Raw genomic sequence first — 21,398 nt, 5'->3', positions numbered from 1 at the left:
TTTGACTACATCATATCCTTCATATCTTGTTTTCGAAATGTTTACCTACAGATATTTGTTTGATCTTTTCCAGGTTGTGAGGGATGCAATCTCTTCTGGAGTGGATGGTTATGATGCCGAAACTCGCAAATCAGTAAGAAAGGCTGCCCACGGTCTTCGCTTATCAAGAGAAACTGCCATGTCCATTGCCAGCAAGGCTGTGAGTATCTCACTATTCACTTTCTCCATGTTTGGTATTAGGATTTGATTTTTTCCGACTTCTCATAGCAGGGCATGAAAAACAAAGCTCTTCATTGATGCAGGTCCGTAGGGTTTTCACAAACTATATCAGACGAGCAAGAGCAGCAGAGAACCGGACCGAGTCAGCAAAGGAGCTCAAGAAGATGATAGCTTTCAACACGTTAGTTGTGACTGAAATGGTTGCTGATATTAAGGGAGAATCATCTGATAAGGCACCTGAGGAGGAGCCTGTTCAAGAGAAAGAAGTAGATGGTGAAGATGAGGAATGGGGATCTCTTGAATCGCTAAGAAAGACGAGACCCGACAAGGAAATTGCTGAGAAGATGGGCAAGCCTGGCCAGACTGAGATAACTCTTAAAGATGACCTTCCCGACAGGGACAGAATCGATCTCTACAAAACATACTTGCTCTACTGTCTAACCGGAGAGGTAACAAGAATCCCTTTTGGCGCCCAGATCACAACAAAGAGAGACGATTCAGAGTACGTGCTTCTGAATCAGCTTGGTGGGATTCTTGGATTGACTTCGAAAGAAATAGTCAACATTCACGTAGGTTTAGCCGAGCAGGCTTTTAGGCAACAAGCTGAAGTGATTTTAGCTGATGGCCAATTGACAAAGGCTAGAGTAGAGCAGCTAGACGAGTTGCAAAAACAAGTTGGTTTGCCTCAGCCACAAGCCGAGAAGGTTATAAAGAACATAACCACAACAAAAATGGCAAACGCGATAGAAACTGCTGTTAACCAAGGAAGACTGAACATTAAGCAGATACGGGAGCTCAAGGAGGCAAACGTGAGTCTTGACAGCATGATCGCCGTGAGCCTGAGAGAGAAATTATTTAAGAAGACAGTGAATGACATATTCTCATCAGGAACAGGTGAATTTGATGAAATCGAAGTTTACCAGACAATCCCATCCGATCTCAGTATTGATGTGGAAAAAGCCAAAAGAGTTGTCCATGATCTCGCTCAGAGTAGATTATCAAACTCCCTGATCCAAGCCGTGGCATTACTCAGGCAGAGAAACGCTAAAGGAGTGGTATGCAAATCCTCTTTCCCCCTATTTATCTTGACATAAACTCTGGATATTTCAGCTTGTAGGTATGACTCGTGTATGCTTCTTCTATGGCTACAGGTCTCGTCGCTGAATGATTTGCTTGCATGTGACAAAGCTGTGCCGGCTGAGCCGATGTCATGGGAGGTCTCAGAGGAACTATCCGATCTATATGCTATTTATTCCAAAAGTAATCCTAAACCCGCGCAGGAAAAAGTCTCGAGGCTGCAATATCTGCTGGGAATAGATGATTCAAGTGCAGCTGCGCTCCGTGAGATGGAAGATGAAGCATTATCTTCTGCTGCAGAAGAGGGCAATTTCGTCTTCTAAATCTATGGAGAAATAGCTTGAGTTATTTTGTATTGTTTTATGGTCGAGGGAGGTAAAACGATTTTTGAGTTTAAAATTTGACCAAAGCCTGTGAAAATTTTGTATCAGAACCAAAAACTTGACCTGATTGGAATAAATTTAAAGATCCACAATCAACAAGACGTGAACAAATAATGCCTAACTAGTACCTCAAAAGTGCTCAAAAATCAAAATATAATTATGAAAAACTCAAGAAACTCTATGAATCCTAGAATAAGCCAATGTGTAAGGAATTTTAAATATTATGCACATACTCTATATGGCGTCACGTGATGTGTGTTTCTGTTAAAACATACTCCCTCCGTATATTTTGAGTAAAAGTATGGCGTCAAATAATGCCATACTTCTTTGTTTACATTATGAAACAAAGAAAACCCTCTTAAACATCATCTATACTATTAAACGGAAGGAGTAAAAGATATAATAACATTTACTTCAATGATTGAGAATTTGACCGTAAGTGGAAGTTATTGTTGTTTATTGAGGTCTCACATGACTGAACATCAGAACATGTTCAGATCTGATCTCATTATAGTAAAGAAGTACTGTTTTTGGCGAAATTTCTCATTATACAAAAAATATGTCTGCTAAAGACCCCTTATGATGGTTGTCACTTTCCTTCTTCTTTATCATGTAAATTGTAAATCATGTAACTAATATAGATGAATCGAAGCTACTAGAGTTTGATATGATTCAATCGATTGATTCATTGAGATGAAACATAGTTCAGAAATTATTTCTGAGATTACAAAAAAGTGAAAAATTAATAACAAATTAGGAGAGAGATTCCAAAAAGAAGAAGCAGAATCATTTAACATCTCTGAGTAACATCTTGACAATGGAAGCGTAACATCCTGAAGATTTAGCATTAGTATAATGATTGGATCCGTAGTCTAAACTCGCAGCAGAGTCGAACAACATTGATCTCCTTCTGTTCCTTCTGCTGCACGAATCAGAAGTCCTCAATGGAGAAGACGTAACCGAAGACGAGTGTGACCTTGTTGATGAAGACGAAGTAAAAGAAGAAGCCGGAGACGATGGGGAGCTACGATTCTTGGGAAGCAAGGAACCAAAGAGAGTGTTGGTTTTTTTAGGGTTTACGGGTGTTTTTGTTGAGGAAGGAGAAGTGTAGAAGTAAGAAGGAGGAGGTGTGAGTGGACCTGAAACCGGAGAATTGAAATCAGAATCAGAATCGAAACCTGACAAGGAGGATCGTTTAAAGAATCGTCTAGGGGTTCCGGGCTGAGACTCCCAGTTAAAGGGAATGGCGGCCGATGATCCGCCGTAATAGTCACCGTCGACGACCACGGAGAGGATCAGTTTGGTCGTGGAAACCCTAGAACGATCCAGTTGAGTCATTTGGACACTTTATGTTAGGAAGTGACTTTTGTTTCTTGGCTTATTGCTCAATTATAAGAACTATGGAGAGAAAGAGACTTGACTTTTTTTTTTTTATTGGGTGAAGAAGATTTAGATTCAGATTCAAAAGTTTTGAATTTTTTTTGTCATCTTATTTTAGTATAGATTTTTGAATGAGTAAAAAAATATATTAGAATCTCGAGGTGTGATGTCTCTGGACTCTGCTTCATGGAAGCCACTGAGAGTATTATCTATAGTTCCAACATTGATCCAATTTTATTTATATAATACTTAACCTGCACACTCTTATATTCTTCAACTAGACAATATTGTTAAAAGTCAATGTAACTCCGAGACACTTGGGAGTTGGGACTTTTGCTTAAATATGCAAGCTTAATCTTGTTTGCACAGGTAAAGCTCTTACTCATACATATCATCACCTAATGAAAAAGAATAAGAGAATACTTAGAAATGGATTGCACATTTCACACACACAACTGTAACGTTCTTGTTTCCCAAACTTTTATTCCAAAGCATACATATTACATATATAATATAAGGATATATGCCTAATTAAACCTGTTAAAGTTAATCAAAGCAGCCCTAAAATGGTTGAAAAGTCAGAGAGGTGGAGGTGGTTTATCGCTGAAATAACGTGTGAGAACCTTGCTTTCAAGAATGGCTAAGGCATCGCTAGATTTTATGCATACAAAAAAGATGTTTATATTATCACTATTGTACACGAACTAGCTAGAACCAGTGACTTACCACATATATTAATCTTCTCGAGATAAACATGAAGCACCTTTTGTCACCTTAATTAATCTTTTTTCGAGTCCATTAACTTGTTTTATACTTTTGAATTCTCTATTAAATACCAATGTGTTTAGTAATGAGTTGGCACAAGAGGAAGAGCTGAAGAGATAAAAATTAAAAGTAATTGAAAAGTTGTAAGAAAACTGTATAAGAGTGTATCAAGTAGTAGTCTTTGTTTTCTTATTAAAAGTAGAATTAAGTTAATTAATAAACATTAAAGGATAATTTAGTTTATATATTAGTTTAAAACATTACACAAGTATTAAATGAAAGGACTAAATTATCCAGAAATTTATTGGAAGGAAAAATATTTTTTTTTTCTCCAGAAATCATATCATACAGATTTAAATAAAATATTATCTGCAAAACCTTAAACAAAAATATTAAAAAAAAAAACAAAACAATTTCTTATTTATAAAACCTTATAAGTTTAAATAACATGAATGAATATAAAAGTTTTTTGAAAATTTAAGAAAAAAGTGTGGTTCACAAAAAAAAGAAGAAGTTAAATTTAAGTTATTTATTATTATTTTTTTTGTTAAAATTAAATTTAAGTTATGTATAAGGCATATTGGACCTAGAACACCTCTTACAGACCACAAACAATATGGACTGGATGTTGTATCCGGTTTGCTTTAAACAAATTTAAAATTCAACACTTAAAAACCAAAACAAAACAAAGAAAATAAAAAACCGTATAAAAAAAAGTTTTAAAAGCTAAAAATACAAACGTTTTAAAAAGCTGAAAAAGAAAAAAACACTAAAACGTTTTTAAAAACATTGGTACCTTCCAACAATAGGGCCTTTAGGAAAGCCCACTGCTGTGTAGATGTTTTGAAACCAAAATGGATTAGCTATTATATTTATAGGAGTTATGGGTTAGTATCTATTTATTATATTTTCGATGTGGGACTTGGTTAATTTTTAAAAGCGTATTGGGCTTTTATTCGATCAAAGAGGCTTATGGCGGCGACTGTGTGTGGAATACTGTGGATGCTTTGTAAGTGAAGTGTATTAAAATAAAAGTTGCTGTCACGATCAAAGTGGAGACAACGACCACGGAAGAACTTACAAAAATACAGAACACAGAGAAATATACTCTGCATCAGAATATCAGATGCTCTGTGTTAACACACGCACATATAAAACCCCATTTTTATCAATTTTTAACACAGTCATCATCGATTGGGAACAAGTCAGTGCAGATATCTCCATAGAATCTAGTAACAAGATCAAGGAAGATAGTGTTATTCAGATTATTCCAATAATAGAGAAACTCTTCCATGTCCATCAGATCATCAATTTTCCCATCTTCAACGACCATATGGATCATATAGTTCTCGAAGCTTCTACAAGCCTCTTTCACACCATTTTCCTTTGACATGTATCTTTGACTCTTCCTCGCTTTCTTGTTCCTTTGCGTCTCAGCCAAAGGAAACATCTTCCTTGAATGCAGAAGCTTCACATCGTCGATCAGACTAGCTGCATTGGGCATAGTATGATAAAATTAAGATCAAAACTGACCTACAAAATGGAAATAGTTACAAAGAAAATTGTTGTTACACGGGGAACTTCTGGGTCTGATGCGGCTCATCCTCTGATCTTTATTAGTATTGAGGAAACAGAGACAAGACAACAAACTAGAAGAAGAAGACTGTGTGGTATTGACATTGCCAAAACGGGCATGGAAGAAGGAGATGAGTCTGTTGCATGATCTTGAAAGCTTTGATTTCAAGCTCATCAAACTTGACTTCAGTCTCATTCTAAATCGTTGCAACTCTGTTTGGTTTTTGTTGTGACGTATAATGTTAGTTTTGGGAGGGTGGTTTGTGTTACGTGGTCCTCACGTCCTTTCCCTTTGAAGTCGTAATGGTGGTAACCATGACCTTTTAGACCTATTTCTTTAATAATATACCTCAAGGTAACACAAAAACAAAATGTAGTTTCAACATTACCACAGAAATCTCAAAGCATATATGTACGGCTACTTGAAATTTCCAAATCTTTAGAAAACTAATAAATCAATTAGTACAACCCAAACTTTGGACCTAGCCGTTAGGGTTCTCTGATGTTCACTCTTCTTGTCCCGAACCGAGCCGCTTCATTATTTACCTTGATCATCTGTCACTCTGTGGAACCCTAGTTTGACTGTCTGAGTCGTTGACCCAAAAACCCAACAAAAGGTTTGGGTCCAAAGCATACGTGTCTTGTATTGTTTTGCCGAGTATTATGCAAATATGTCTTTTATTCTCTACAGTATTTTTTTGACACTATTATTGTTATACTTGTGTGTGACTTTGCTATAAGTTAATAGATGGGACCTGAACCTGAAATCTTGTTCAACCTTTTTTTGTTAAAATCCCTTTTTTTGGTCACGTTCACCGAATCATGTTTTGGAAGCAACTCACCAGAAATATTCTGTTTAGTGTCTAATCCCCTCCCAAACAATTGAAATCTTACAAGTGACAAAATTTTAGGAAATTTTTATGTTCAGTAATGATTTCCCGGTTCAGATGGGACAATTTATATCAATTTGATACTGTTTGGGAGAGAAACCGGAATGGGTTTGGTACAAAACAGAAGACATTCTACGAAGTGGACCCATACTGTTCTGTCCTAGTCCCCTACATACATGCAAGTCTCAATCTTCACTTTCTTCTCTATTTTATATCTGTCAGTCTGTCACGAAGCATAGATTAGAATCTCTTTAACTTCGGACAAAACTCTACAGCTTTACTTTCTTTTCTATGAGAAGATCACAATTTTTTTTTGTTGGAAGCAGAGATGAGGAATTGTAAGTTCAGATTGTCAGCTATGATCCCAAGTGAATGGTTCCACAAGCTCAAGAACATGACCAAACTCAGAAATAAGCATTCTCCACCTCCTCCTTATTCCTTCAACACTACCAAGAAGAGAAAGACTTCCTCTGACTCTAAGTCTCTGTCTCTTCCTTACTCTTCAAGCTCTTACATCTCCGATAGATCACGCACTTCCTTAGAGTCTAAGACCTTTCGAATTACACCAAGAAACTCTCTTCACAAATCACAGAGCAAAAGGAAGACTGTTTACAAGCCTTCTCCTCCTACCTCTTCTTCTCTATCTGCAGATTTCAACAAGAAGAAGATCAAATGTCTTCGACAACAAGACTGTTCCCCTGCCTCTACCAACTCGAAACTCAGTTCTTCTGCAGATGATTTCATCATCAACATATACAACAGAGATTCCAAGAAGAAAATGTCCAAAGAGATCAGGGTGTTTGATTCAACGGAGAAAGCCTGCCCTGGAAGTAAACGAACCAAGGAATTGCGTAAAACCCATCATCCATCTGTGGAGGTTACCATTAAAGAGAAAAAGGAAGATGCATGTAGAATCCAGAAGAACCATCAGAAACCATTAGTTTCTAGTGGAGGAAGATCATCAGTAAAATCTCCAAGGATAAAACTAAGAGTGAGTTCTCCTAGACTTCAATTCTCACCTCGTAGAAGCACATCGAGATTGCAGAACACACAAGTTTGTGACAGTTTTGCAGTAATCAAGAGCTCTCTTGATCCCAAGAAGGATTTCAGAGAATCAATGGTGGAAATGATAACAGAGAACAACATCAGAGCCTCTAAAGACTTGGAGGATCTTCTAGCATGTTACCTTACCTTGAATCCCAAGGAATATCATGATCTTATCATCAAGGTTTTCGTTCAAATCTGGCTTGAAGTCATAAACCCTAAATTTGCATCCAAGTAAGAACGTGTAGTAAGTGATGTTGTTAGCATAAACTATGATCAAATGCATTAATTCTCCTGTTAATTGTAGCTATTTCAAAGAGTCTGATGCAGCTGTGGAGATTTCATTTGCAAGACCAGTTTTGTGTTTTTTTTTCTCTGTATAACGTGACAAAGACTGTTTCTGGACTGAGAGATCCAAATTACAGCAATAAGCCTTTAATCCCATGACTCTCACAAAAACCGGATATTTGAGGCAAAAAATAAAAACAGCTTTCTGAAAAGTGGTCTAAACTGTTGCATGAGAGTTATGGAAAAAATATCTTGATGAACATTGAAAAAAAAAGGCGAAGCAATAATCATATAACTTTTGTAAGAACAAACCTTGGATTAGATTAGGATTGATCGACTTTGGTCAATAGTAATGAGTCATATTGCAAGAATGAAAAAGATGGGAAATAACAAATGTACTAGAGCAAAAATAATAAAAAAAAAAGCCAAGAGTGTAGTGACAAGAGGCACACGGAGAGGAGTCAGAAACCCATCAAGTACTTAGCAGCCATGGGTTCCAGTCATAATGAATAGGGAAGCTGGAAACATGAAAATGGAGCCTGAAGAACATAATCGCTAGAGAGAGAAAGTAACACTGACACAGAAGAGGATATGATTAAAGAGGAAAAGCAGATAAAAAGAAAGTTTTCAGAACCTAAACGCTGTGTTGTGTGATAAAGAAGAAGAAGTTGAGGACCACTGTTTTGCTGCTGTTTCCCAATGCTCATCTCCCACCTCTACCATTTATACAGTTAGTACATTATGGATATTTCTCTGGAATTGATCAACCACATACATATAAACATTAAATAGACAACACCAGGCTCAAATGGGATCCAAGACATTTATCATTGGTTAATCTGTCTTTTGATTGCTTGTTTCAAGCAAGAAACAGAATGTTGTTTCTTAAGTTTTAATTAAGCCAATAAAAACCATAATAGCTTTGATATAAACTGAGATGAACTGTTATTAGATTAATTAAGGAGCCTAGTTTGGTTAACAAAACGATTTACTAGATATTATCATCATCATACGCACAACTTTTACCTGTCTTAAAGACAAAGGCGACAAAATGTTACCCAGTTTTTTTACATTCCATATATGTCATTGTTCAGCTCTTGTTGTTACTCGTCTAGACAAGAAAGGTCTGATGCCTACTCCAGAATTCCAGTTCCTAGAATCAAAGAATAGAAAATTGAATGACTGATTTATACATATATGATTTGTAAAGTAAAAGATCATCAACTATTAGAACACCAATCCTACAAAGCTCACAGGCTCATCTAACCCATTAAAAAGTTAGATTGACATGAATGTGTTTGCACGTTGGTTTGCTAATGCTACTATCAACTCAGAACATGAACGGTCAAAATTAGAGAACCATAAAACCCATCGACATATTCAAATTGGCACTTTTATAGTACATTCCATTACATGGTAAAGTGGTAATGTTGATAGTATTTCAAGAGAATCCAGAGAACTATATTGCGTATTAAGCAGCACTATACATATGCTCACAGGTAGAGTTTCCCTTCAAAACTAACTTGTTAAATCACCGCGACTATTGGGTTCTAAGAACTAAGCTCACTGTTTGTGAGAGTTCATATCATCTTTTTCCTACATACGCACTTTAGTTTTGGGAACTGAGATGCTAATGAAGTATTAGTGTTCTTCTTCATTCAAGGTCACCAGTGTGACGAAAGTACCTTAAGATTATGTATATATTTAACTCACCTACTCAAGGACGGCGCTCTTCACGCCTCATCTCAACTCGAAATTTATCTTTAATATCGCCCTGTGGGATAGTGTATCTACTATTAGCAACATGACAAAATCAACTGTCTGAGAAATGAATAACGTGCAAAAAGATTAGTGAAGCTGTGTACATTAGTTCTACGCACTAGAATAGGATTCTCATCTTTGATCCGCTTCCAGTTTGCACCATACCTGAATAACAAAAGCATCAAATGAATAAAATTGCATGAAAAATGTTCATCTGATAAACATCTAAGAGACTTTCAGGTTTCAAGTACTTTTCAAAGCCTTTTAGTACGGCCAGCGTTTCTGCAGTACACCACGGGACTTTCTTCCTCCTAGCACCTTCTGCACTTCGGTTTCTCTTCAAAGGAGACATGACAATTTTTTTACGTTTTGATTTATTATTTATTTCACCATCATCGCCCGGTTCTCCATCGGAATCATCAATGGAGTCTTCCCACTGAAATGTGAAAAAAACAAAACCGTTAGAAGAAAACAGGTCCCACATTATACTTTTGCATGAATAGCAGATTATTCTAACTCAGCTATAGCTGCAAAAACGAATATGCAAAAGATCAATTCAAACAAGACAAAGCTCAAGACTAATTTCCCACCAAGTGCAGCAAGCTGGTTAGCCAAAATGAAATAATGGGAAAAGATGAAAGAATGAATCAGGATAGTAGTGCTTAGAAAACTTAGTAAAAATGTGTGTGTGCCACCGAACTAGCTATCTAAAGAAAGTAATACGATGAACCAAAAACGAAATGTAAATTTACTTCATAAGTATGTGCTGTGGTACGTCGCTCCATCAAGCTAGGCCTTGGTGAAACGTTTGTTTCAGAAGGATTAGCAACATCATTTTCTTGTTCTGTAATCGACTCATTGTTTAAATTTGACGGTCCTCCTTTTCCTAAAGCTTCCATCAGCTCCATTTGACTAGCTCTAAGCTTTCTGAGCGCTCTGTCAACAACTGCAGATGAAATGGTCTTGTATCGATGGGGCAAAGGTTCAGCTTTTGACCCTCCAGAAGTGGATCTTTCCGGTTCAGTATCTGATAGGTTCGGGAATTCATCAGACAAAAAGCACAATCACATAGTAACAAAGTTAATAGAGAGATGAAAAAAGAAACAAAAGTTCAGAAAGTGTAAACCTTTTTCTTCATCCATAGCTTCAGACGCCTTACTGTTATTAATCACCTCATTCTCTCTTGCTTCGACCATTGACTCTGTCTCTTCAGATTCTTCACTAGTTTCAATCTCGTCCGATGCATCCATATTAGGATTCAACTCGGCAACAAGGTTGGGATTCAACTCAGAAACAACCTTCCTCAAACTAACCAAAGCTTTGTCTCTCGTATTCTCATCCATCAAACTCTTACAAGTCTTTTCGTCACTGTGGGCCGTCCATAATCTTCGACAGCTATTCAAAAGGTCACTAGTAACCAAACAACTAACCTTATCACATAAAGGCATAATCCTACAAACCCATATCGATCTGATTGCTTCAATATAAGCCTTTTTTGCATCTTTCTCAAAAGCGAGACACTTGGCTGTGCACTCCACAGCAACTTTACAAAACGCTTCCTTGACTGATTCGGGTACCTTAGAACCTTCTTTGTGTAGAATCTCCACTAGATTCTCTAACCGCTCGAGATTCTTCTCCTCCACAACACCATCCTCAATCTCCATGAAGATCCCTTCGAGTATAGCTTCCTTCCACTGCGACAGTGCCATTGTTGTTGCTTAACTCAACCAAACAATGTTAGGGCTTTTCGGAGAAATTCGCACTCTCTCGCTCTTCGATTCCGTTTCTCGAATTGGGTTGTTCAGGAATGGTCAATTAGGTTAGTAAAAACTTCAACTTTTTCAATTCACTTTCTTTCCCCGGGGGTTCGATTTCAGAGACGAAGCGATGGAGGAAGGAAGGAAGAAACAGATATACTCTTCTTTTTCTGCCGTTTCCATCTTTTAAAATAACAACGCGTGTCGTTTTATGTAGTCCAAAAACGGCTTACATGTCATATCCTTACGGAGAAAACGGCAATAGTGATTTTTTTTTTTTTTTTTTTAAATCCTAAAAAATCAGAAGAGGGGAGTAGCGGCGGAGTCGGATTCATAGGATACAGAGAAGCAAAACCTAAGAAGCTGCAGCAGCAACACTTGTTCACGAGTCGCTATCTCCTCCTCAGAACGAGAACAATGTCTGCATCAGCGAAGAGCGTTTCGACCTTAGACAATGTAGTGGTGAAGTCACCGAACGATCGGAGGTTATACAGAGTGATTGAATTGGAGAATGGATTGTGTGCTCTGCTTATTCACGATCCAGATATTTATCCCGAAGGCTCTGTTCCGGATCAAGTTGATGAAGATGACGAGGACGGTGAAGAAGAAGAAGATAGTGACGGAAGCTATGAAGATGATGATGAGGAAGAAGGGGAAGGAGATGAAGAAGATGATGAGGATGAGGATGAAGATGAAGTGAAAGAGAAAGGAGATCATCAGACTAAAAAGGTTTTTTTAATTTAAGCTATATTAGTAGTTTTCTTATTTTATTAAGGTTTGATTTTGAACTGTTTGGTGTCGTGTGTCTTAGGCAGCTGCAGCTATGTGTGTTTCAATGGGAAGCTTCTTGGATCCTCCGGAGGCGCAAGGATTGGCTCACTTTCTTGGTCTTTCCATCTTTCTATGAGTTTGAACTACTGTTTGAATGCACTTTTTTTTTATTTCTTTTTTCTTTACTGATTAAATCACTCTAATGTTTATGTTTTGTGCAGAACACATGCTTTTTATGGGTAGCACTGAGTTTCCCGATGAGAATGAAGTAAGCATTGCACTATTTTCTGTGTTTGCAATCGTTTGGCACTATTTATAGATTCGTATAGTGTATTATGCTAACTTTATAATTTTCTAGCATGATATATGTGTGAATTCTTCCGGGTTGGATTTTGTTTTGCTTGCAGTATGATAGTTACTTGTCCAAGCATGGTGGAGCCTCTAATGCGTACACAGAAATGGAGCATACTTGCTATCACTTTGAAGTCAAGAGAGAATTCCTTCAAGGTGCCTTGAAAAGGTACTGAAAATTATTTGAGCTGCCACTCCACTTATCTGTTTAAATGTCAATTGCTGTAAATATACCAAGGCAGGCGATATATGTATCAGTATGCATGCTTAGATTTTGTCATCATTTCAGTTTTTTGATGACATGGTAAAGGAAGATGTCTTGTTCTATTATCCCTAGTGCTCTTAACTATGTAATCACTTTCATTTTACCTAAACCGTTTGCTGTAAAACATTTTCCTTTTCTGTTAGGTTTAATCTTTTTCCTTTTCGTTTGTGTTCTTCAGAAGGTTTATTTGACTTAAGATTTGTTTTTTTTTTGTTATTAGGTTCTCTCAGTTTTTTGTTGCACCGCTTATGAAGACCGAGGCTATGGAACGAGAACTCCTTGCCGTTGATTCAGGTTTCTCTTGCCTGTTAATCATACACTTATTTCTTTGTTTTAATCTGTCAAAAGATCCATCTCCAATCAACATTCAGATAAGTTAACCTTTTAATATGGTAAAAGTGTCTTGCTAACAAAATCCAAATTTGTAGAATTTAACCAGGCCATCCAAAATGATTCATGTCGCCTGCAACAACTTCAGTGCTATACGTCTGCAAAGGGTCATCCTTTTAATAGGTTTGCATGGGGTAAGGATATCTCGGAGTACCTTTCTAGCCACACTTAAGATATTCATGAAATTTTATAATATTAACGTGTCCTTTATGTGCTCTGGAAGGTAACAAGAAGAGCTTAAGTGGTGCAATGGAAAATGGGGTTGACTTACGGGAATGTATTGTGAAATTATATAAAGAATATTACCATGGTGGATTAATGAAGCTCGTTGTCATTGGGGGAGGTAAAATTCTCTAGATGTATAATGTGTTTGGTGGTGATTCTTGGAAAGTCGCTATATACATTCCTAAAGATTGGCTTGTGTTACTATTTTAATTTGTTGAATTTAATGGCCACCTTTAAATCTTGCAGAATCTCTTGATATGCTTGAAAGTTGGGTTGTAGAACTATTTGGTGCTGTAAAAAACGGATCCAAAATCAGGCCAACTCTGGAGGCAGAAGGTCCTATTTGGAAAGGCGGTAAATTATATCGCCTAGAAGCGGTTAAAGATGTTCATATTCTTGATTTGACATGGACTCTCCCCCCTCTTCGCCATGCATATGTGAAGAAGCCGGAAGACTATCTAGCACATCTATTAGGACATGGTAAGAAATCAAATCCGATTTATCTTTGTATAGCATTTTCTTCAAGTTTACTTGTGCATGTGCGCATTGAAGAATGTTGTTTTTAACATTTTGTTTTAGAGGGTAGAGGAAGTCTGCATTCATTCCTCAAAGGTAGGGGTTGGGCAACCTCGCTCTCTGCTGGTGTTGGGGATGATGGAATTAACCGCTCGTCTCTAGCCTATGTTTTTGGCATGTCCATACATCTCACTGACTCTGGTTTAGAGAAGGTAACTTTACATAGATTTATATAGTTAATATTTCTGAAGTTTGGCGCAGGGAAAGATTCAATCATTTTCAATCGTATATATAACCCTCTGTCCCTGACTTTTCAAGTAAAATCTATAGTGGTTTCATGTTCTGGTTGGCAAATTGACATAGCCTGTTGCTAGCTGCATATAGTCTCGTGCTTGTCAGATTTACTTTTGTTATGGTACTAATTCTCATTTTGACCTTCTGACAACTTTTGTTAACAGATTTATGACATCATTGGCTACGTTTATCAATATCTCAAGCTATTGCGTGATGTGTCACCACAAGAATGGATATTTAAGGAACTCCAAGATATTGGGAACATGGACTTTAAATTTGCTGAGGAGCAGCCGGCAGACGATTATGCTTCTGAGCTCTCAGGTTTGTGCTTATATACTCATTTGTCTAGTTCTTTTTGAGTGAATCTTTTAAGGGGCTAATAGTGCTTCAACTTATTAGTTTCAGAACTTACCATGCATAGATGTGTACATGTAATGTAAAAATCTTCATCATGGTCATGGGTTTCTGAGTTCATTGTAAGTGTTATTGTACAGAGAATATGCTTGCGTATCCGGTGGAGCACATTATTTATGGTGATTATGTATACCAGACATGGGATCCAAAGTTGATAGAAGATCTTATGGGTTTCTTCACACCAAAAAACATGCGGATTGATGTTGTTTCGAAATCCATCAAGTCAGAAGGTATGTTAAAGTTTCCTGGAGTATGTAACTTTTGGATGTATATTTATATTCTTACTATCTATTTTCAAACTTTGCTTGTTTCAGAGTTCCAGCAAGAGCCTTGGTTTGGTTCTCGTTACATTGAGGAAGATGTTCCATTGTCGTTGATGGAAACATGGACCAATCCTTCAGAAGTAGATGCCTCTTTGCATCTTCCCTCGAAAAATCAATTTATCCCATGTGATTTTTCGATCCGAGCCATTAACTCTGATGTGGATCCCAAAACTCAGTCTCCTCCTAGATGTATAATTGATGAACCGTTCATGAAGTTCTGGTACAAGCTTGACGAAACTTTTAAGGTTCCTCGTGCAAATACGTACTTCCGCATAAATCTGAAGGGGGCATATGCCAGTGTGAAGAACTGCCTTTTGACAGAATTATTTATTAACCTTCTGAAAGACGAGTTAAACGAGATAATCTACCAGGCAAGTAATCGTAACTATTTTTTAGGAGGACATTTTTAGATGCTTTTGTTTTGGTATTGACATGAATATCTGAATTTCTGCAGGCCAGTATAGCAAAACTTGAAACCGCTTTATCTATGTATGGTGATAAACTAGAGCTTAAAGTGTATGGCTTTAATGAGAAAATTCCAGCTCTTTTATCAAAAATCTTAACCATAGCCAAATCCTTCATGCCAAGCCTAGAGCGATTTAAGGTATGTGAATGTTTGCATGTATAATTGTCATACTTTTTATCCTCATTTAATCTTGAAGTTTAAATTTGGTGTCATTTTCATATTCTCATTCATTCTTGATTCAGCTACTTTTTCAAACTAAACTTGTAGGTTATCAAAGAAAACATGGAGAGAGGCTTTAGAAACACTAATATGAAGCCTTTGAACCATTCCACATACTTGAGACTGCAGCTCTTGTGTAAGCGAATCTATGACAGTGACGAAAAGTTGTCTGTGCTAAATGATTTGTCTCTCGATGATCTCAACAGCTTTATTCCTGAAGTCCGTTCTCAGGTAACAAACTGCATCAGTGTGATACCTAATTTGCTTAATAAACAGCTCTTGTGATTGTTCTTGAGTTTTGTTTAAATCAGGCAAAAAGGGTAGGTAAAATTTCTGTTATGTTTTCAGATATTTATTGAGGCTCTATGTCATGGTAATTTGTCCGAAGACGAAGCAGTGAACATATCAAACATATTCAAAAATAGTTTGACGGTTGAACCGCTCCCAAGCAAATGTAGACATGGAGAGCAGATAACACGTTTTCCTGTGAGTGCCAAACTTGTAAGAGATGTCAGTGTGAAGAACAAATCTGAAACAAACTCAGTAATTGAGGTAAAAAGGAAATTGTCTTTTTCTGTAAAATGAGTTGGCCAAGAAGAAAACATAGTACTTTCCTCGGGTATAATCATGGTTTTGAATTTGAACCAACATCTGATTTGCAGCTTTACTATCAAATCGAGCCTGAAGAAGCTCAGTCAACAAGAATGAAAGCTATGCTGGATCTCTTTCATGAAATCATAGAAGAACCATTGTTCAATCAGTTGAGGTTAGTCATGTTTACCTATTTTGTTTGATAAATCAAATTGTATTTATGTATAATCATATAAATGCGAATTTGGATATAGGACAAAGGAACAGCTCGGTTATGTTGTCGAGTGTGGCCCTCGCTTAACATATCGTGTCCATGGTTTCTGTTTCTGTGTTCAATCTTCCAAGTACGGTCCAGTCCATTTGCTCGGGAGAGTCGACAACTTCATAAAAGAGATTGAAGTGCTGTTGGTAAGTTTGTAATAAAAAGAAAACATCTGAGTTTCGTTAAATAGTATCCCACGTAGCTCTACTAATGTTACTCGGGGCTGTAATTGCAGGAACAATTGGATGAAGAATCATTTGAAGATTATAGAAGCGGTATGATTGCTAGATTGCTGGAAAAGGATCCTTCTCTCTTGTCTGAGACAAATGAGTTATGGAGTCAGATTGTTGACAAAAGGTAACGATCTCATTTAGTTTCATATAAAGATTCAATGAGTTGCTTTGATCCATATCGGTCACCAAGTAAATTCGAAATGGGTGTTAAACCGTCGCAGGTACATGTTTGATTTCTCCCACAAAGAAGCAGAAGAACTGAGAAACATACAGAAGAAAGATGTGATCAAGTGGTACAAAACCTACTTCATAGAATCTTCACCAAAATGCCGTAGGCTTGCGGTTAGGGTTTGGGGATGCGATACCAATATGAAAGAAAGTCAAACAGATGAGAAGTCGGTGCAGGTCATAGCAGACGCTGTAGCTTTCAAGTCGACTTCTCAGTTTTACCCCAGCCTTTGCTGATAGAGAAACAACATTTACACAAGAGTTTTGCTTTGCTGCTGCTTTTTTTTTTCTTTCCCATTCACCCAATTTTATTCAGTACCTTAAATGGATAAGTTATAAATACATTTGGGTGACAAACACCAATAACGCCTCTATTTATTTTGTTTGTTAAGAAGATTTGATTATATGCATTTAAATTAATGTTTTATCCGTTGGATGAGGTTAAAATTTATTGTCTTGCTATCATAAATTTTACCCAAAAAGAAGCAGCATTAACTAAAAAAACATTCAGAAAAATGTAGTCATCAGTTTGTGAAAACCTTGCTACAAATATACCATCGACTCTCCAACTAGTAATAAAAACACAAATTGGAATATTCTTCTCCATTAATGACAGGTAAAGTTGCCACAATTAATGAAAATAAAATTACTGTGGAGTGAATTTCTTACAAACAAAACCAACGGTAAAAAAACAAAAGATCAGAAGATTTAATTTCGTAATTACGATAATATCCCGCGGTGAAAATTGCTGGTAGGGCCAAAACAAGTAATGTATCTTCTTCCTCTCTCTCTCACTATTTTTTCTCTGGACGGTGCTGGTGTGACTGCAGGCAAAGGGAGAGAGAGAGATCCATCTCATTGCAGAAATAGCATTTTTTATTTTTTGCCTTTTTATAATAATAATACAAAATCTGAATCTCTTCTCCTCCGTCGAAGTTTTGAATTCTCTCTGGTTCTCTGATTCCTCTCCTCATGTGAGTTCCTCTCTCTCTCTCTCTCTCTTCCCTCCTTTTTATCTTGTCGTTTCTTCATTTCGCGTCTCTTGAATTTGTTTTCCTTTTTATCAACAACACTTTGAAAAAATATCTTTGATCTCTGTCTCATAACGGCAGATCTAGGGTTTAATGGCTTCTGGCTTTCAATAATTCTTCTTCGTTTTCTCTCCCGACTGACCAGTTTCTCCATTTGTGCTGCAGTTGAGCTCCCCTTCAGCTTCGTTTTCTCTCGCATTTTCGTTTCCGTTATGCACGGCTGAGGTTCGTTTTCTCCAGATCGCTCTTGTTTTCTTCTCGTTTCCACTTCCTAGCGTAATAATGATTCGGAATCCTATCTGATTTTTTTTTTTTTTTTTTTTTTTGTGGTGGATTTAGATAATCGTAGATCGTGATTGAAGCGAGAGATTTTTTTTAGGAGAGAGCGAAGATGAGCGAGGGCCAGAAGTTCCAGCTGGGAACAATCGGCGCTTTGAGTTTGTCCGTTGTGTCGTCTGTCTCGATCGTGATCTGTAACAAAGCCCTTATTAGCACCCTTGGCTTCACTTTCGGTAATCTTTTCCATTTCACATGCTCCTTTTGTTTATCTACATCCATGTTGCTTCCGAAATTGTTTCCTCTGGATCCATTCCCTGTTTTATCATATGACATCTGAGGAATGAGCTGAAATTTAATAGAGATTATATAGCTCATTTTACTTCATACTATCTCTTTGCCTCCTTATGATCCATAATTGCCTTCATGATTGTACTGTATGTGTTTAAGAAAGTTTCATATTCTTGGTATGTAATACAAACGTTTTCGAATGTAGATGCTACTGTGACTTTGATAGTGATATTTGTGTAAATGTCTTCTCTGTGACTTTGAAAGTGATGTTTGTGTAAATGTCTTCTTACTTTATGAGGTCCTTGTGTTTACTCTTTAGCTCTTTTTTCTGGGGAACTTATTTTTTTATCCTAAGATACACCGACAGTTCTGATGTAGTATTATAGTGAGCAAGACACTGTTCTACCCCCCCCATTTAATGCAATTGATTTTCTGTACTTACTCTATTTTGTATGTGCAGCGACTACTTTGACAAGTTGGCATCTTTTGGTCACATTTTGTTCCCTTCATGTGGCATTATGGATGAAGATGTTCGAACACAAGCCTTTTGATCCACGAGCTGTGATGGGGTTTGGCATATTGAATGGGATATCCATAGGACTACTGAACCTCAGCCTGGGCTTTAATTCCGTCGGTTTCTACCAGGTATATTTGTCATTTCAGCTACTGTATGATGCGATATCCATTTTAGCTTCTGCTGTTCTAACCCTCTTCTCTTTCCTTTAATAATAGATGACGAAACTAGCAATTATTCCCTGCACTGTTCTCTTGGAGACCCTCTTTTTCAGGAAAAAGTTCAGGTTAGCTCTCAACGTTCTGTTACTTTTTATATCTCTCCCATTAACGCGGTTATGATTGTTTATGTGGTGGAAGCTATTATGTACGGCATCTATCTTCTCATGGTCATGCATTTCTGGTTGAATTAACATAAAGTTCTAATTTGATATACTGTGTAATAGTACCGTAACTTAATGATAGTCTTAAAACCAAAAAAAGGAAAGAAGCTTAGTGATAGTCTTATGTCCCTTTGTGTTGATAATTCATCCTCAGACATTATCATGGCTTCATGAGTTTCTGTAGCTAGTTTCAGGTCAAGGGCCTATTTTATGACACACTTTTATTTTGTTTGCAGTCGGAAAATCCAGTTTTCATTAACCATCCTTCTCCTTGGTGTTGGAATCGCTACCGTCACAGATCTTCAGCTTAATATGCTGGGTTCTATCTTGTCAGTGCTGGCTGTGATCACAACCTGTGTTGCTCAAATTGTATCCTATGCTTTAGCCTTTCTTTTCTCATTGCTTTGTTCTTTCAACTTTCTATATATCTTGTCTTAAGCCAATCCAATGCTGTTATCTTAACCAAATGTACACAGATGACAAATACCATCCAGAAGAAGTTCAAAGTTTCATCCACGCAACTTCTGTATCAGTCTTGCCCATATCAAGCAATCACACTTTTCGTCACTGGGCCATTTTTGGATGGGCTCCTTACCAACCAGAACGTGTTTGCCTTCAAGTACACTTCTCAAGTAGTGGTGAGACTCAATCTGCTAGGAATTCTACCAAAATTAATTACCAATCTTCTTGCTTCTATGTCGATTCTGCATATTTTTACGAGTGCTTCTTTGTTGAGTGCAGTTCTTCATTGTCCTGTCCTGCCTCATATCAGTCTCTGTTAACTTCAGCACTTTTCTTGTCATTGGAAAGACATCTCCTGTCACATATCAAGTTCTGGGACATCTCAAAACATGCCTGGTTCTAGCATTTGGCTATGTGTTGCTGCGAGACCCATTTGACTGGCGCAACATTCTCGGGATTCTGGTCGCTGTGATTGGAATGGTTGTTTATTCCTACTACTGTTCGATTGAGACTCAGCAGAAGGCAAGTGAAACATCAACTCAGTTGCCACAGGTATATATCTTCATCTCTCTCTTCCGCTATATAGTGAAATCTGGACACTAATAAATTGATCCCTGATAAAAAGTACTCAACTACTTCTCTCATATGATTCAAAACAAAAGAAAGCGTTTTTTTGTCCTAGGCATTGTTAGTGTTTGTAAAGGTCAACTACTCCTTGAGGTCTATACTATACTGACTGTTATATTGCTTAGTTTTGTTTCTGTATAAGAATAACAAAAACTGATGTGAGATCCGTCCTTGTGCTTTGGGTTTGTCAGATGAAGGAGAGCGAGAAAGATCCGCTAATAGCAGCAGAAAATGGAAGCGGAGTGTTATCAGATGGTGGTGGAGTGCAAAAGACGGTGGCTCCTGTATGGAACTCAAATAAAGATTTTCAAGCCTAAAGCTTTGATGATCGCTATTTTTTTTTTTTTTTTTAAATATCAACGCTCTTTGTACCAGATTTGTCAAAAGAAAAACTTTTTAGTTTCTCTTCTTTTGTTTTTGTTCTCTTTTTTAAATCGCATAGCAGAGAAGTAGGGGAGACTGAAAAAATCAACAACCCTTCCACACACCGTATGGGGGAGAAAAAAAAATGAAGTAGAGAGTGAGGGGAGGAAAAGGGAACAGCTTTGATGATCCATTTTTATTATACACAGCAGGTTTTTGTTTTTCTTTGGATTTAGTTATTACAACCCTGTATTCAAAAGTCTGTGGCTATATTCATCAAACACTGAAAACATATATTTGATTTTTAGGCTCGTATTTATGGATACTCAAATCATATGTTTGGTTTTTAGACTCCTTTTTATGAATCTACACTACTCAGTTCTAATTATTTTCGTTAGATACACCTACTCCAATGCGAGTTAAAATATCTACCCACCCAACCCGATGTGAAAAGAAGAAGTTATGAAATGGGATAAAGGTATATATGTGTAACTTATAACAACATTCATCAAAGCACCAGTGGTCTAGTGGTAGAATAGTACCCTGCCACGGTACAGACCCGGGTTCGATTCCCGGCTGGTGCATGAGCTGTGATGATATTGGCTTCAGCGTTGGTTGGGTCCTTCGCAATCTTCTGATTTCCCAGATGTACTCGCCACACTCCTGAGCTCTCTCCTTTTTTTTTCAACTTAGTTTTGATTCAAGAAGATCCAAGACTTTGAAAAGCAACTTTGCGTTCTGTATTAGCCAACGGATACGCAGAAC

At 37.2% G+C, this 21,398-nt stretch overlaps 5 protein-coding genes, 2 non-coding genes and 2 pseudogenes across 12 annotated transcripts; 6 read left to right on the top strand and 3 right to left on the bottom strand.

Annotated features, from left to right (window-relative positions):
• The first annotated feature begins 37 nt into the window (after positions 1-37).
• Positions 38-1,775, top strand: LOC147923263 (protein TIC110, chloroplastic pseudogene; annotated as a pseudogene). The gene is made up of 3 exons (XR_015586750.1): positions 38-199; positions 303-1,274; positions 1,371-1,775. The product of XR_015586750.1 is annotated as a protein TIC110, chloroplastic pseudogene (transcript).
• A 568-nt stretch (positions 1,776-2,343) lies between these two features.
• On the bottom strand, positions 2,344-3,126 carry LOC147923262 (uncharacterized). Its single transcript, XM_087497344.1, has one exon. It carries the CDS (start codon positions 3,015-3,017, stop codon positions 2,466-2,468), a length of 552 nt encoding a protein of 183 aa, XP_087353470.1. The 5' UTR covers positions 3,018-3,126; the 3' UTR covers positions 2,344-2,465.
• Positions 3,127-4,827: 1,701 nt separating this feature from the next.
• On the bottom strand, positions 4,828-5,693 carry LOC147923261 (transcription repressor OFP17-like). The gene is made up of 2 exons (XM_087493954.1): positions 5,397-5,693; positions 4,828-5,315 (listed from the first exon to the last, which is right to left on the bottom strand). Exons 1-2 carry the CDS (start codon positions 5,593-5,595, stop codon positions 4,993-4,995), a joined length of 522 nt encoding a protein of 173 aa, XP_087350080.1. The 5' UTR covers positions 5,596-5,693; the 3' UTR covers positions 4,828-4,992.
• A 924-nt stretch (positions 5,694-6,617) lies between these two features.
• Positions 6,618-7,684, top strand: LOC147923260 (transcription repressor OFP4 pseudogene; annotated as a pseudogene). The gene has a single exon (XR_015586656.1). The product of XR_015586656.1 is annotated as a transcription repressor OFP4 pseudogene (transcript).
• A 233-nt stretch (positions 7,685-7,917) lies between these two features.
• LOC147923259 (uncharacterized) lies at positions 7,918-11,382 on the bottom strand. Of its 3 annotated transcripts, none has more exons than XR_015586655.1 (7): positions 10,509-11,091; positions 10,135-10,409; positions 9,634-9,818; positions 9,487-9,547; positions 9,335-9,395; positions 8,648-8,774; positions 7,918-8,374 (listed from the first exon to the last, which is right to left on the bottom strand). XR_015586655.1 is itself a non-coding variant. In XM_087494930.1 (6 exons), the coding sequence occupies exons 1-5, from the start codon at positions 11,089-11,091 to the stop codon at positions 9,339-9,341; spliced, it is 1,161 nt and encodes a 386-aa protein (XP_087351056.1). In that variant the 5' UTR covers positions 11,092-11,382; the 3' UTR covers positions 7,918-8,774; positions 9,335-9,338. The 3 variants fall into 3 exon arrangements, 1 of the variants encoding a protein (XP_087351056.1); XR_015586654.1 differs by having other exon boundaries at positions 7,918-8,337; XM_087494930.1 differs by having other exon boundaries at positions 7,918-8,774; positions 10,509-11,382.
• LOC104759101 (nardilysin-like) lies at positions 10,816-17,134 on the top strand. 2 transcript variants are annotated; one of them, XM_087494929.1, is made up of 20 exons: positions 10,816-11,201; positions 11,447-11,868; positions 11,951-12,026; positions 12,132-12,178; positions 12,318-12,430; positions 12,747-12,820; positions 12,955-13,050; positions 13,140-13,259; positions 13,388-13,621; positions 13,721-13,869; positions 14,116-14,272; positions 14,446-14,595; positions 14,680-15,059; positions 15,143-15,292; positions 15,422-15,604; positions 15,722-15,925; positions 16,036-16,139; positions 16,219-16,372; positions 16,462-16,583; positions 16,681-17,134. In XM_087494929.1, the coding sequence occupies exons 1-20, from the start codon at positions 11,117-11,119 to the stop codon at positions 16,922-16,924; spliced, it is 3,264 nt and encodes a 1,087-aa protein (XP_087351055.1). In that variant the 5' UTR covers positions 10,816-11,116; the 3' UTR covers positions 16,925-17,134. The 2 variants fall into 2 exon arrangements, with proteins under 2 accessions (XP_087351055.1, XP_087351054.1); XM_087494928.1 differs by having other exon boundaries at positions 10,850-11,201; positions 11,444-11,868.
• Positions 17,135-17,431: 297 nt separating this feature from the next.
• Positions 17,432-20,964, top strand: LOC104754851 (UDP-xylose transporter 3). Its single transcript, XM_010477137.3, has 9 exons — positions 17,432-17,661; positions 17,884-17,943; positions 18,058-18,230; positions 18,746-18,930; positions 19,018-19,085; positions 19,418-19,550; positions 19,658-19,819; positions 19,923-20,195; positions 20,462-20,964. Exons 3-9 carry the CDS (start codon positions 18,110-18,112, stop codon positions 20,585-20,587), a joined length of 1,068 nt encoding a protein of 355 aa, XP_010475439.1. The 5' UTR covers positions 17,432-17,661; positions 17,884-17,943; positions 18,058-18,109; the 3' UTR covers positions 20,588-20,964.
• Positions 20,965-21,146: 182 nt separating this feature from the next.
• Positions 21,147-21,217, top strand: TRNAG-GCC (transfer RNA glycine (anticodon GCC)). The gene has a single exon. It is a non-coding gene; the product is annotated as a tRNA-Gly (tRNA).
• Position 21,218: 1 nt separating this feature from the next.
• LOC147923258 (small nucleolar RNA snoR114) lies at positions 21,219-21,304 on the top strand. Its single transcript, XR_015587973.1, has one exon. It is a non-coding gene; the product is annotated as a small nucleolar RNA snoR114 (small nucleolar RNA).
• Positions 21,305-21,398: the final 94 nt, after the last annotated feature.

The sequence above is a fragment of the Camelina sativa genome, chromosome 17, assembly GCF_030686135.1.
Source record: "Camelina sativa cultivar CO46 ecotype springtype chromosome 17, ASM3068613v1".
Classification (NCBI taxonomy): Eukaryota; Viridiplantae; Streptophyta; class Magnoliopsida; order Brassicales; family Brassicaceae; genus Camelina; species Camelina sativa.
Note: the sequence above shows the minus strand (reverse complement) of the source record. Positions and strands in the feature narration are given on the sequence as shown.

Coding starts and splice junctions, on each gene's coding strand:
- LOC147923262 (XM_087497344.1), bottom strand. CDS start 3,017: ATGACTCAACTGGATCGTTCTAGGGTTTCCACGACCAAACTGATCCTC.
- LOC147923259 (XM_087494930.1), bottom strand. CDS start 11,091: ATGGCACTGTCGCAGTGGAAGGAAGCTATACTCGAAGGGATCTTCATG. Junction 9,819..10,134: donor CCACAGCACATACTTATGAA/GTAAATTTACAT, acceptor TTCACATTTCAG/TGGGAAGACTCCATTGATGA. Junction 9,548..9,633: donor GTACTAAAAGGCTTTGAAAA/GTACTTGAAACC, acceptor TTTGTTATTCAG/GTATGGTGCAAACTGGAAGC.
- LOC104754851 (XM_010477137.3), top strand. CDS start 18,110: ATGAGCGAGGGCCAGAAGTTCCAGCTGGGAACAATCGGCGCTTTGAGT. Junction 19,086..19,417: donor TTTTTCAGGAAAAAGTTCAG/GTTAGCTCTCAA, acceptor TTTTGTTTGCAG/TCGGAAAATCCAGTTTTCAT. Junction 19,820..19,922: donor AGTACACTTCTCAAGTAGTG/GTGAGACTCAAT, acceptor TGTTGAGTGCAG/TTCTTCATTGTCCTGTCCTG.
- LOC104759101 (XM_087494928.1), top strand. CDS start 11,117: ATGTTAGGGCTTTTCGGAGAAATTCGCACTCTCTCGCTCTTCGATTCC. Junction 13,622..13,720: donor AGCACATCTATTAGGACATG/GTAAGAAATCAA, acceptor ATTTTGTTTTAG/AGGGTAGAGGAAGTCTGCAT. Junction 15,060..15,142: donor TAAACGAGATAATCTACCAG/GCAAGTAATCGT, acceptor GAATTTCTGCAG/GCCAGTATAGCAAAACTTGA.
- LOC147923261 (XM_087493954.1), bottom strand. CDS start 5,595: ATGAGACTGAAGTCAAGTTTGATGAGCTTGAAATCAAAGCTTTCAAGA. Junction 5,316..5,396: donor CAGACCCAGAAGTTCCCCGT/GTAACAACAATT, acceptor TGCCCAATGCAG/CTAGTCTGATCGACGATGTG.